The following is a 12189-nucleotide window of genomic DNA, read 5'->3' on the forward strand; positions in this document are numbered from 1 at the left end:
ACCATTTGGACCTGATGGGTCAACCGGGGGCCTTTATGGTCGACGATTCTCTACAAGGAGGATAAAAATGTGTTAGTGTCGCCGGCCAATAATGATAAAACATAATATCCGTGAGGCCGTAAAAAAACAGTATCTCATAAAAGAAGTGGAAAGAGTTAATATCAGTGTCTTTTTAGCAATTTGTAGAAAATTGTAGACCTTTCCCTTAAAACGTAGGTAAGCATTAACCTTTAGAATTCCCAGTAGAACAAAACGTTTTCGCAGGACCGTAATAAAGCCTCTCCTTTTATGAACTCGTTACGTGTTGTAGGTGCGCCAATCACTTGGACCGTTTTTATTGAGATACTCACGCCGCCATGTTTACTTTAGACGCCACACGTCGCATTGTCAGGATGGCCATAAACAAAATCGCGTTTATCACCGCTTTCGCACTCTTTTAATACCAATTTAACAAAATTCCAGCAGAGTAACACTGACGCGAAAGGAAATTACCCTTGACTATAAGTTTATTTTTCCCAATATTTAGGAACCCTAGCACTGACCCCCGTTCTTTAAGAGTTTTTAGCACAGTAACATGATTGGATAAAATAACCGAAGATAGTAGCTTTTCATTAAAAGTTAAAACTTTTATATATATTGTAGCTAAGGCCCTCAGAAAGTTACGATATTTACGATAAAAGTAAATCAGTCGAGTTTTTAATTGGTTTAAACTCAGTTACAAATATTTAAAATGAGTACAAATTAACCTGTGAGGGATTTATTCAACTTGGGAACAACACCCAGTTGTGAATAAACCGATTTTTTAATTACTTTCATTAAAGTTCATTTTTAAATTATGCGTTCACGCGCTTGTTGAAACAGCTCCGCTTCAGATGTTCTTATTACGAGTATAGTTTAATCTGAAGTCAAATCTAGTCTGTTATATCCGGTTCGTTATAACTGGACTCCACTGTATTTACAGACAAAAACAAAAAATGCTTGCTTTCATACTTTCTACTCCTCCGATTTTTAGAGTATCCCGGCGCATCCACCAAAATTAGTTTAAAAATAAATCTTGTGTTGTTCCTGAAGCAAATATGTAATATTTCATGCATTCTAAAAAGCAAAAAATAAAGAAATTTAACAAATTGTTGCCAAATACGTATTTTACTATCCACGTTCTCTATGAACTGTAATGTTGGTTGCTTCAAAAAATAATTCAAGCTCATAATTACTCCTAGACCACTTTGTATCTGTGTTATTTTACTTCCAGGTAGGCTAATGTTTTTGACTAAAATAGACATCATTGTCATCAATAAACTTTCCAACTTTTCCTTCTCAATGATTCAACAAATTATGTCTAAAGAAGTGACAAGGAGTCCTCTTCTCCAACTCCACTCTTTCTAGAGTTGTCGTGTTTGACCTATATTTAACTTTTTATTTTTTTAAACACAGCGGAACACTTGTTGAGTGGAATAAGTCATAAAACTTTGATTTCTATGTAATAGAAGATTTTGTATTTCTTGAAGTTTTGATCCAAAAGGCTCATTATTTCATACTGAAAAAAAAACATTGTGAGAAATGACAGGATGGAGCACCTAATGTCCCTAAGTATTTTGCAAATTATTATAGAATCTGAACGAAGAACAAATTAAAACTGAATTAAAAACCGCCTCATCGGCTGTATTATATCACAAACGTGAAAAGGAGATCAGTAGTAGTAAATTACAGTGGTATAATTTTTTTTTTATTGTTACATAATGATAACAATCCCTGTACCTACTCGTATTTATTTATTATGAGACAGAACAACAGTTTATTATAGAATGGTCATATACCATTGTTGTTTTACAAAACGACTTAAAAACCTTAATGTTCGTAGCAGTTGACTCGAACCGAGGCACCTAAATCTTGAATTTCAGTGCAATGATGTAACAAAATAACAAAAAATCAGTACCTGTGGCACCGGAAATTATCTGCAGCCAATTTTCTTGCAAAAATTTTGACTTGCGTAATTTCCGTTTAATTAAAAACCGACTTTTTATTAATACAAAATGTTTTCGTTAATTACTTTATAGTTTGATAATTGTCACCACAAATTGGACGCATTTAAAACGAGTTTGCGAATTTTAATTCAATAAATTATGAATGAATGCATAAATTCAAAGTGGCCAATCGTATCTAGTAATATAATCTTGAATGAATCAAAAAGTCTAACGTGATTGGTTGGTTTTCCTAATTATAATGGCCGACCTCACCCGGCCCAATCAGAATGCTTACAAATTTTACAACAATCCTTACGTGCTTTACGTTAATTCATTAACTTCACGCACTTCACTCATTTAATTAGTCTTTCTTTGTCATTCGTACTCCTATACTCGTTTAGTGCGAAATGTCAAGTTGGTAGTATATTCGCGCTTGTAATTCTTCGCTAATTTGGTATTTCTCACATTTTTTAATGTGAGTTAACGTCATTTAAATAATTTGGGATTGTTTTTATTCAACGCCAGTTTTAAATTGTTTTTAGTTTGTGTTTTAGTAAATATTTGCTCTTGATAGTGGAATTGTTTTTGGTTATTTGAAGACATTAACATGAAGACCATATAAAGAATTTTTACAATCCCCTTCAGGTAAATGCAATTATTCTTTGTTGATTATTAAGTAGGGGCTTATCGTAAGCATTTTGACTCTTATGTCGAAATGCAAAAAATAACAACTCTTTAATCTTCTTTAATCTTGGTTTAAATCCAAGATTAAGCAATTTTTTCTTTTTTACGGATCATTTTTTTATACATGACCAGGTCCATTGGACCTGGGGTCTGGAACCGACGTTAAAGGCGCCCTTGAATTTGAAGACCTGTTGCAACTAAATAAAATTGAAGTGGTAATTCAAGACAGTAATTAAAGTTTTTGCAGCAGTCATGAAAAGGGTTTATTGGAAATGTTTTTACTTAAATTACTTTCCCAATTACCACATCACTAATAAAGGAATCGTTCGTCTTGAATAATTCCAAAAAGTTTGCGTGGCTCATTTCCAAAACCTTTTACCAGCATATTCCTTTAGTTGAAAAAATCTAAGAAAACATATTACTTTGACCAGACAAGTTTGAATCATGATTTTTTGTTATCTAGTACATTTTTTTAAATGCATGCACATCCTTTGACCCTCTGCCAAAAGCAGTGGTTTTGTTATTCCGAGATAGTAAAAAAGGAACTCAGAAATTTATCACGTAATAAAACAAGTAGGTATTATTCTAGTTATTCCGCTCAAAAGTAAAATTTAAGCTACTGAATTTATTATAATTATTTTTTTCTTTACATTGTCTATAAAGACTAAAGATTTTTTTATAAATGTGCTTTAAAAGAAAATGTCTTATGATTTGAAAAACTGACAACAAACTGAATTTATTGAGTCAACACTTCATTAAAGGAAAAAGGGGGAGACATGGGGGTCACAGAAGTCTTCAGCGTCGTCTTTAAATGCTGCATTTTCGTCTTTGTCTCAAACATTGAAAACTGAATTACAGTCTTGTTCAGTAAAATATTAATAAATAGATGATGTAATATAGATGTTTTGAATAAATCTTATAATAAACTGAATGCATTGAGTCCAACAGTTCATTCTATCATATCGTCTGGGTTCTGAATTGTGGTCTTCAACTGGAGAGCCCAAGGGAAGAAAGTATTTTTCTCCTTTATTTTGCACTCTTAGCTTAGTTGGGAGACGCTTTACACACACTATTTCCATATAAATACTTATGATATACTTATGTTTAGTTATACAGTGTCAGGTAGGCACCAAACTTCAAGAGCTAGTAGCTTGCTTATAGTTAGTCCTACAACAATAAGGCTAGGACCATTGTGTAGGAAATTTTATCAGCTTTAATTTTGGTAAAATGATAATAATTGATAGGAGTAACAGTTTCCAAGATATAAGCAAAAAACCAAAAAAAAAGACAGCTTTAGCTCCCTTCCCTTTCTCGAGCTCTTCCCACACCTTCAGGGACTTTTGATATATGTCTACCCAAGTGTAAAGGAAGCTTTTAAAAAAATTCCAACTCTGTAGGAATTTTTTCCACCGAACGCCTTATTTTTGTCTAATTTGATTGGGCTATGACAAAAAATGAGAAATGGATTTTCTATCGAACACTTGCAATAAAAACAGAGCAGGTTTTTGAAAAAGGTTGTATGTTTTAAATGCAATTTTAAGAATTTGATAAGTTTTGGAACTGGGAATGGGTATTTATTGCACAATTCTTAACTGATAGTGTAATGAGCTTTCTATCAGTTGCAGTCATCCTCTTGGTTAAATGCGCTTATTCAATTCGCGTTGCTCCATCTTCCACGTTGCAATTGTCTGAAATAGCTTTTGATTTTGTTCCAGGCGACTATTCCCTGGACATCTACCCAGTGACGTTGGACGACGACGCCAAATACCAATGCCAAGTGTCTCCCGGTCCCCAGGGCCAGCCGGGAATTCGCAGCCATTACGCGACGGTGACTGTGCTCGTGCCCCCCGATCCGCCCAAGATCGTGCAAGGGGATTACCTGGTCACGACGGAAGACAGGGAAATAGAACTGGAGTGCATAAGTCACGGCGGGAAGCCGGCGGCGGAAATAACCTGGATTGATGGCCTGGGAAACGTCCTAACAGACGGAATTGAATATATCGTCGAGGAGCTATCAGACGGCAGGAGATTCACGGCCAAGTCAATACTCAAACTGACGCCCAGAAAGGACCACCACAACACCACCTTCACCTGCCAGGCCCAGAACACGGCCGAGCGGACGCACCGGTCCGCCAAACTCAAGCTGGAGGTCAGTATATAATTAAACGGAGCCGTCGAGGGAGCGCAAATTTAATAAATTCTCTCTAGGTAAAATATGCGCCGAAAGTCACGGTCTCTATCCTGGCGGGAGCCACGCAGAGCGGAAGGATTCCTGAGGGGGCGGAGGTCAGACTGGGGTGTCATGCGGATGCTAACCCTGCAGACGTCACCTACAGGTGGTTCTTGAACGATGAACCGTTAATTGGGGGATACACCACCGAGATGGTTATTCACAACGCGACCAGGAAATATCACGACGCTATTGTCAAATGCGAAGTGCACAATGCAGTTGGCAAAAGCGAGGAGAGCGAAACGCTGGATATTAGTTGTATGTATTAAATATACAACATGTTTATGCACGCTTTAATAAATCCCACTTCACTCGTGAATAACATGCTTTAAAAATGGTAACAACAAAAGCCAAAAACTCTTAAAACACTTGATTTGCTATTTCAACTGATGCTATTTTTTCCCCAAATTTAAATATGTAAAAGGTTGTGAAGACTTGTTTTTTTTATTTTGTTCATTTTACTGCAAATTGTTTGCTTTGTCTTTGAACTCGGTTCCAGTTATCTAATAACAAAACAATTTCTTACCAAATTACTATTGTAGTTACAATCATTATAAGAAATTTATTACTTTATTAAAACAGGGCATTTTATCTTAAAATTAAACTCTCGTCTTTTAGAGGTATTGATTGTTATTCAAAAGTACAAAAATGTTTTTTGGAGATTGTACAATTTGTTGAGAATAAAAAAAACTAATTGAAATAAGTATTTCTGTGTATGACTCAATTAATCAAAAGTAAGTATGAGAATGACAAAGGAAAAAACAAATAAAAGTTTTATAAAAACAAACGGATTTTGCTCTGTGTGCAAATTTTCTTTTACTCTGTGTTTAATTTGATTTGTAGATTGAACAGTAGTACGGTTTGAAAGTATACATACTGTTATTTTGGAAGAAATGATTTTTTACATAAACAGTAAAACTGGAAATCGACGACGATTTTTTACAAAACAATTTAATACTATTTATAGAGAGTTTTGTTAAAATTTAATTCGTTATTAAAAGTTAACAACGCGAATGGACCAATCATATTTGTTCAATTTGGTCACATGATCAGTTAATCACACATTTAATTGCAGATTGACTCAATAACGCTCCTCTAATTTTTTTTTCTGATTTCATTTGTCTATTTGTGTAATATACATTAGTTTTAAATTAATAAAAAAACAAAACATTTTGCTTTTTTATAGTAGGCCATGAAAAAATTTTGGATTTTTAATCCAAATATGAAAAATGTATTACTCAACAAGTATTTATAATTTAATGATTTTTTTAAACACTAAGTAGTTCAAAAACAGCTTAATAAATAATTATTAGGTCAGTTGTCATTCTATTTTCTAATTAAACATGAAAGGTTGTAAAAAAAGAAAAAAATTATTAATTGTATGATTGCTTGTAAATAAAATTTTATTTTACAAAAAAATATCAATCCAAACACCAAAATCAAATCCCATCTGCGGTAAAAAATACTTAACATTATCAACCTTTACCATTATCACCTCCATTGCACTTAATCATAAAAAAGTGTCATCAAATAGTTAGTGACGCATCATTTTCAATTTTCTGCACATTTTTTATGTAATTAAAATCGTATATTTCTTTAATTGAAAATAAATTTAACACCTTTTTTTTGATAATTGCACATTTTTTCTTTTAATAACCGTTCAAAAATTTCTAGTTTATTCACACCTTTTATGTGAAATAATTTTTCCATGGCCAACTACTTTAAAATATTTTCAATATATTTTTTATCAAAAGTATATACAAACATCAAACTGTATTTATATTGTTTCAGTTCAGAAAACAATAAGCTTTTCGAAAATGTCATAGCCAACTATGATTCCTATTTAAAAAACTACAACTTTATGTTATTAGTTATTACACTTAAACGAAAGGTTCAAAAAAATTGCTGATAACATTACTAAATTCTCCATAAAAAAGTGTCTTTATAATGTCTTTGTTTCAAATGTGTATCTTTTATAATATGGAAGATATGAATTTTTGAAGATTTTGCTAAAATGTCAACTTTTGTTTATAAGTCGAAAACAAAAGACGATAGCGAGATGCGGTTTTAACCAAGATTATTTTCTCAAAAAACGGACCCGAGAATGTGTCACTGGTTTTTCTCTAAACCTCTTAGTTTCGGAGAATTAATAAAATAAAATAAAATAAAATAATAATGAAAATTAACTGCTTTTCTCTTTCTTCTGGGACACTGAACGTCAAACCGAGTCAATTTTGTATTATGTGGATATATGGTATATATTTCTATCCTTTTTAATTAAAATTATGTCAGAGGTTTATGTCGAAAATAATTTCAAGATTTTTAAGATTACTATGTATATATTTAAAAAAGAAAATAATTGAATACCTACAAATATTAATGTTCACATTTCTGAAATGTTTCGATATTTATTTTAATATTAAATACATAACTTAAAACATACTTCAATGCTAAAAATGCTTTTCCTTCAGTCACAATTTTTAGTTAAACATCTCGTCCTAAAAATTGGTCATCAGGAACCCTTCATATTTTCCGGCGTATTTTTAAATTTCCCAAAAAATGATATTGAAGGTCTTCTCGTGTGAAAAACGTAACAAAATCGTGAATTCCAATAACTTTATAATTTTAAACAGAATCTAAAGGCGGCCAAGCAACGACAAAAATTAGACCTAATTTTGGGTTCAATTACTTACGTATTTTGTAAATGCATACACAATTTCCCAAAGTCTCATAGATTTTGTACATAACATTATTTAAAGAATCCATTTTTTCAAATGCTTGTAATAATAAACGTAAAACTTGGCAGAAAAGGTTCAATTTCTCTCTCTTTCATCGATATTACCATTTCGTAAAGTTAAGGGGAAAATGTTTACAACGAAGAGTTTATATGTAAGATTCTTGTTCTTACAAAGAAATCTCTTTAAAAATTTAGAATTCATATCAAGAGAAATAGTGAATTGACGACGACTGCCAGTCTAGACCATTTCTAAACGCACTTAGTCGACGAAAAATGGAAACATTTTTTGACAAATTTGTTTGACTTTTCGCCAAATTTGCCACTAATTTCTATCCCAATTTGTATCTTTTAAAATGTTAATAACAAAGTTTTATCAAAAATAATGTCAATTATTTTGGGATCAATCAAACAAATGGCTTTACTACGATTTCTAAAGAAATTAAATAGATTCAAGAAACCTATTATTATTATTATTATTTACTCAAGATGACTTAATTATCCTCCAAGCTAGCTAAAGTTAGTTAGGCATCCTTGAGCGACACTGCAGCGTGTGTTTAAAATTTCAGACGGTCCCCAGTTTCGCACAAAGCCGCGTTCAGTGCAGGCCGACCTGGGCACAAGCGTAACTCTGACCTGCGACGTGGACGGTAATCCCCTTCCGGAGATATCGTGGTTCGACGAAAAGCACAAACGAATCATCCACAACAGCCCCAATTTAACGTTGCGCGTCGATCAAGAGACGGCGGGAAGATATTTTTGCAAAGCCCACGTTCCCGGATTTCCTGAAATCGGTGCGGATGCAACAATTTACCTCAAAGGCCCTCCGTCTATAGTTAGCCACCGCACTCAGTTCGGCATCGAGGGCGATAATGTTCGCGTCGAGTGCACGATATTTTCCATACCGCTGCCAGAGCGAATCGTCTGGACATTTAACGGACGAGAGATCGACATTCACGACCAAGATTATACGATATTGGAAGATCCCTCTCCTGAGGGCATCAAATCTACATTGGTAATAAGGGAATCTCAGGAGAAACATTTTGGCATGTATAATTGCAGCGTCACGAATCCGTACGGAAGCGACGTCGTTGAAATTAATCTGATGCAACAAAGTAAGGTTTCCGATCGGGTTTTTCCCCCATCTAACCGGAGTTTCTATTTCAGAAAACGTCCCGTCAATCATCATCATTTTCGGCGTCGCTGCGCTGGTTATACTCGTCTTTATTGTGATTTTGGTCGTTTTCCTGTGCCAGAAACAGAGCAAGAAGAAGCCGCCACCAGAAAGTGAGTGCAATAATACAATCCCCGATGATAACAGTAACAAAATGCGAAAATTTTATTTGAAAAACTACTTTGAACTTAAACTTTGGTTTTTATTTTATTAGATATTAATTTTTGATTGATTTTGGTTTCCCCTGATGGAAACATTTAAAGAAATCACTTAAATGGACGTGCCATCTATTTATGATTACTTATCGATTCAATAATTTGTGGCTTTCTTTTATTTAACGAGTGTCGCAAGTAATAAAATGGTATTAAGTTTAAAAATTCAGCACCTTATTCGAGGATTGGGGTAATAACAGTGCCTTGCATGCAGTGGCGTATGTAGACCCTTATTAGTGGGGCTTGAGCTTGATAGTAACATTTTACGTCAATAAGTTCAAATTAAATATTCAGAAGGATGTCCGAACTTCATATTATTTTGGGAAAACTGAATTATTCCAAGCTTGCCCAAACTGGTTTTAAAAATTATGTGAAAAACCTTCAGTGCCACCGAAAAAAATTATGTACGCTGAAGAACAGAAATTTGCACTTATTGTGACCAAAATGTGACGATAATAAAGGCCAGTTTGTATTGTAAACAGATATTTATGTAGAATATTGTGAAATATGACTTTTTTGCAAAATAACTATTTTTTTAATGCGTTAGAGTGAAAAGAAGGCCGCTTTGAGCGTGAGACTGTTTTAAATTAATTTGAATCCAATTAATTTCCTAATTACTTAGCAGGAATGTTGACCATTAAATTGTTACAATTTTTAAATAAAATAAAATTCTAAAATTCTCACGACAAACAGTTTTAACGGTTTATGTTGTTCAAAGATGCACAAGTCACGGATTTCTTTTATTTTTGTCGGTGGTTGAATGTTGGGGGAATACTTACTTTAAGACAATTTAAACTTAAACGTTTGGTGGTAGATATACGGGCTTTTTTAAAGAAAATTTTTTTGCAATTTTCTTTCGTATACTTTTGTTGTAATCTTCAACCATAGTCTCAACGTTTTGAAAAATATGCGGCACTTTTTTAATACTTTTTATGATGTCACTACTGTCTGTTGCCAATAGTTGTAATAATTTTTTAATAATTTTAATGTAAAAAGTCTTGTTTAAAAACATTTGACGATGGAACTGAAGAAAGAAATTATCCGAAACTAGTTTTCCAAAAATATAAAATAAACAACTCTGGGAGAAAATGTGTGTTTTTATTAAATAAAGTATTACACCTTCAGATAGGGAATAAAAAACAAAAAAAAATATAAACTATCGGTCGTATTTCACGACTTCACGGCGTAAGAAATAAGAGCAACATATGTTTGCAATGACGGACGGGACAGCAAATTTTTCGAAGATAAAAAAGTGATATAACTATTGAATTTAATTACCGATTTCAATTTTCTAAACTACCAGAAGTTATAGAAATACTCTTGAAAAATTATTCAACAGTTGCAATATATCAGCTGTCAATAATAGTATTTTACGTTGTCGCCTACAAGACAATGTGTACAGAGTCGCTAAAAAGTATGGATATAGTTAAATATTTTCAGAACGATTTAACAGAGAATCTTAAAATTTGGTAAACAGTTAAAAGTGTTTAAATTCTATCATTTGAGAGCTTTTTGAAATTTCTATCGTCATTTATTTGGAAAATACGAGGCTAACTTGATTTTTTTTAATGACACGAAGGGTCAAATTTAATCATTTTTTGAAGAGCATTTTTTCCTGAATCAATGATACTTTTATTAAAAGGTAAAAAAATTAAATTAAAGTTAAAAAAATTTCTACAATAGTAAAATCAAATTAACTTTGAAAATACTGTTATTAACGATATCTGTCACTCGTATATTAGCCAAAAATTAAACTTAGATGCAATAATTAATTTAATAATGGTACATTTAAGTGAAACTGAGCGAAAAAAATTCTCATGTTGATCATCTTTTGTAGTATAAAAATCAAGTATTTCGTGTTTAATTTTTTTTAATTAAAACTGGTTTTTTTCAGTTAAAAGTGTTATTTTAACAATTTTTTTAACTTTTGCTTATTTTTTGGTCAGTGTTTTAAACAGTAAAGAGTTAACGATAGATAAAGACAACATTTTCAATACTAACAAAATTTTACATTTTACAAAACTTAAATTAAGCTATGCGTGTGTTATTCCATGAAAATCCAAAAAATGCTGTTCTCAAAAATATTAAATTTGAACCTTGTTGCTATTTAAAAAAAAAATCAAGTTAGCCTTTTATCCGAATTATCAGAACAAATGGAGATAGAAATTTAATATACATTTGATACGATAAAATTTATGTACTCTTTTTGACATACGCCAAATTTCAATATGTTTTGGTGAAGTCTTTATAATATTTCACTGTATCCATACTTTTTAGCGACCCTGTATTTAAATTTTAGAACCCAATGTATTACTTCAATTTAAATGATTATCCTTTCCTACATCTACAAGAAACAAATTCTTTTGTTGCAATATGCATTAAATATAAACCAAATCGTGTATTTTGAAAGAAACTTTACATGCTAAAATTATTTTGAAAATTTCGGAATCAGATTGGATTTTCTTCTGTGTTATTATCTATTGTAATTTTGCCGTCAGTTGTACCAATTAACATTTTTAAATAAAATCTTATATTTAGCACATTTATGTAATTGGCACAGTCAGTAGGATTGGCAGAATTGTATCGGTAATGATTGCAATTTTTACTTGTACTTGAGAGGAAAAAAATCTGGAGTCTCCAGCAGTCGATAATGGAGAAAGTTTCTTTTAACAAAAGGCGAAATAACACAGAAAGAAACATACAAAAAAAAACTAATCCAATTTAACGAAAGGAGAAATAATATAGAAGATTACTAAACAAAACCAGTCCAGATCAATGAGCAAGACGTAGGTTTCAAAGGCAAAATTATAAGAGACTAGATTCGCCTCCCAATGTTTTGAACGCATTTACTGTTGTCATATTATAGTTCTTTAAAATCAGATCGTGAAGGTAACTGATCTGCATGTTTCCAGCTGATGCCAATACAATAGAAAAACAATGCAAAGAATCTGACAGAAGTTCCAATATCTCCGACTTGAAACTGGATCTGAGGACGGGCTCTTCAAACAGCAATGTGCACTGTGACATGGATTATATTCCCGGGGCGGAGTCCGAAACAGGAAGTGAGTCTGTTATAACGCGAATCGGTGTCCCTTTAGCTGGCCCCGTCAATGTTTCAGGGCAAGAAATCTACCGCTACTCCGCCGATTACACCGAACCAAGCTTCCCGCCTAAAGTAATAACAACCCCCA

At 32.6% G+C, this 12189-nt stretch overlaps 1 protein-coding gene across 12 annotated transcripts in view; it reads left to right on the forward strand.

Annotated features, from left to right (window-relative positions):
- Nucleotides 1–12189, forward strand: part of LOC664188 (irregular chiasm C-roughest protein) — a 268755-nt gene that overhangs the window by 254788 nt on the left and 1778 nt on the right. For 10 of the 12 annotated variants that reach the window (XM_064359342.1, XM_008192781.3, XM_008192779.3 and 7 more), the window contains 5 exons: nucleotides 4364–4797; nucleotides 4857–5136; nucleotides 8182–8727; nucleotides 8780–8899; nucleotides 11911–12173. In XM_064359342.1, the coding sequence (XP_064215412.1) occupies nucleotides 4364–4797; nucleotides 4857–5136; nucleotides 8182–8727; nucleotides 8780–8899; nucleotides 11911–12173 (1643 nt within the window). The remainder of the gene's footprint in view (nucleotides 1–4363; nucleotides 4798–4856; nucleotides 5137–8181; nucleotides 8728–8779; nucleotides 8900–11910; nucleotides 12174–12189) is intronic. The other 2 variants (XM_008192783.3, XM_008192782.3) reach the window with 2 other exon arrangements.

Source organism: Tribolium castaneum, chromosome 1, assembly GCF_031307605.1.
Source record: "Tribolium castaneum strain GA2 chromosome 1, icTriCast1.1, whole genome shotgun sequence".
Classification (NCBI taxonomy): domain Eukaryota; kingdom Metazoa; phylum Arthropoda; class Insecta; order Coleoptera; family Tenebrionidae; genus Tribolium; species Tribolium castaneum.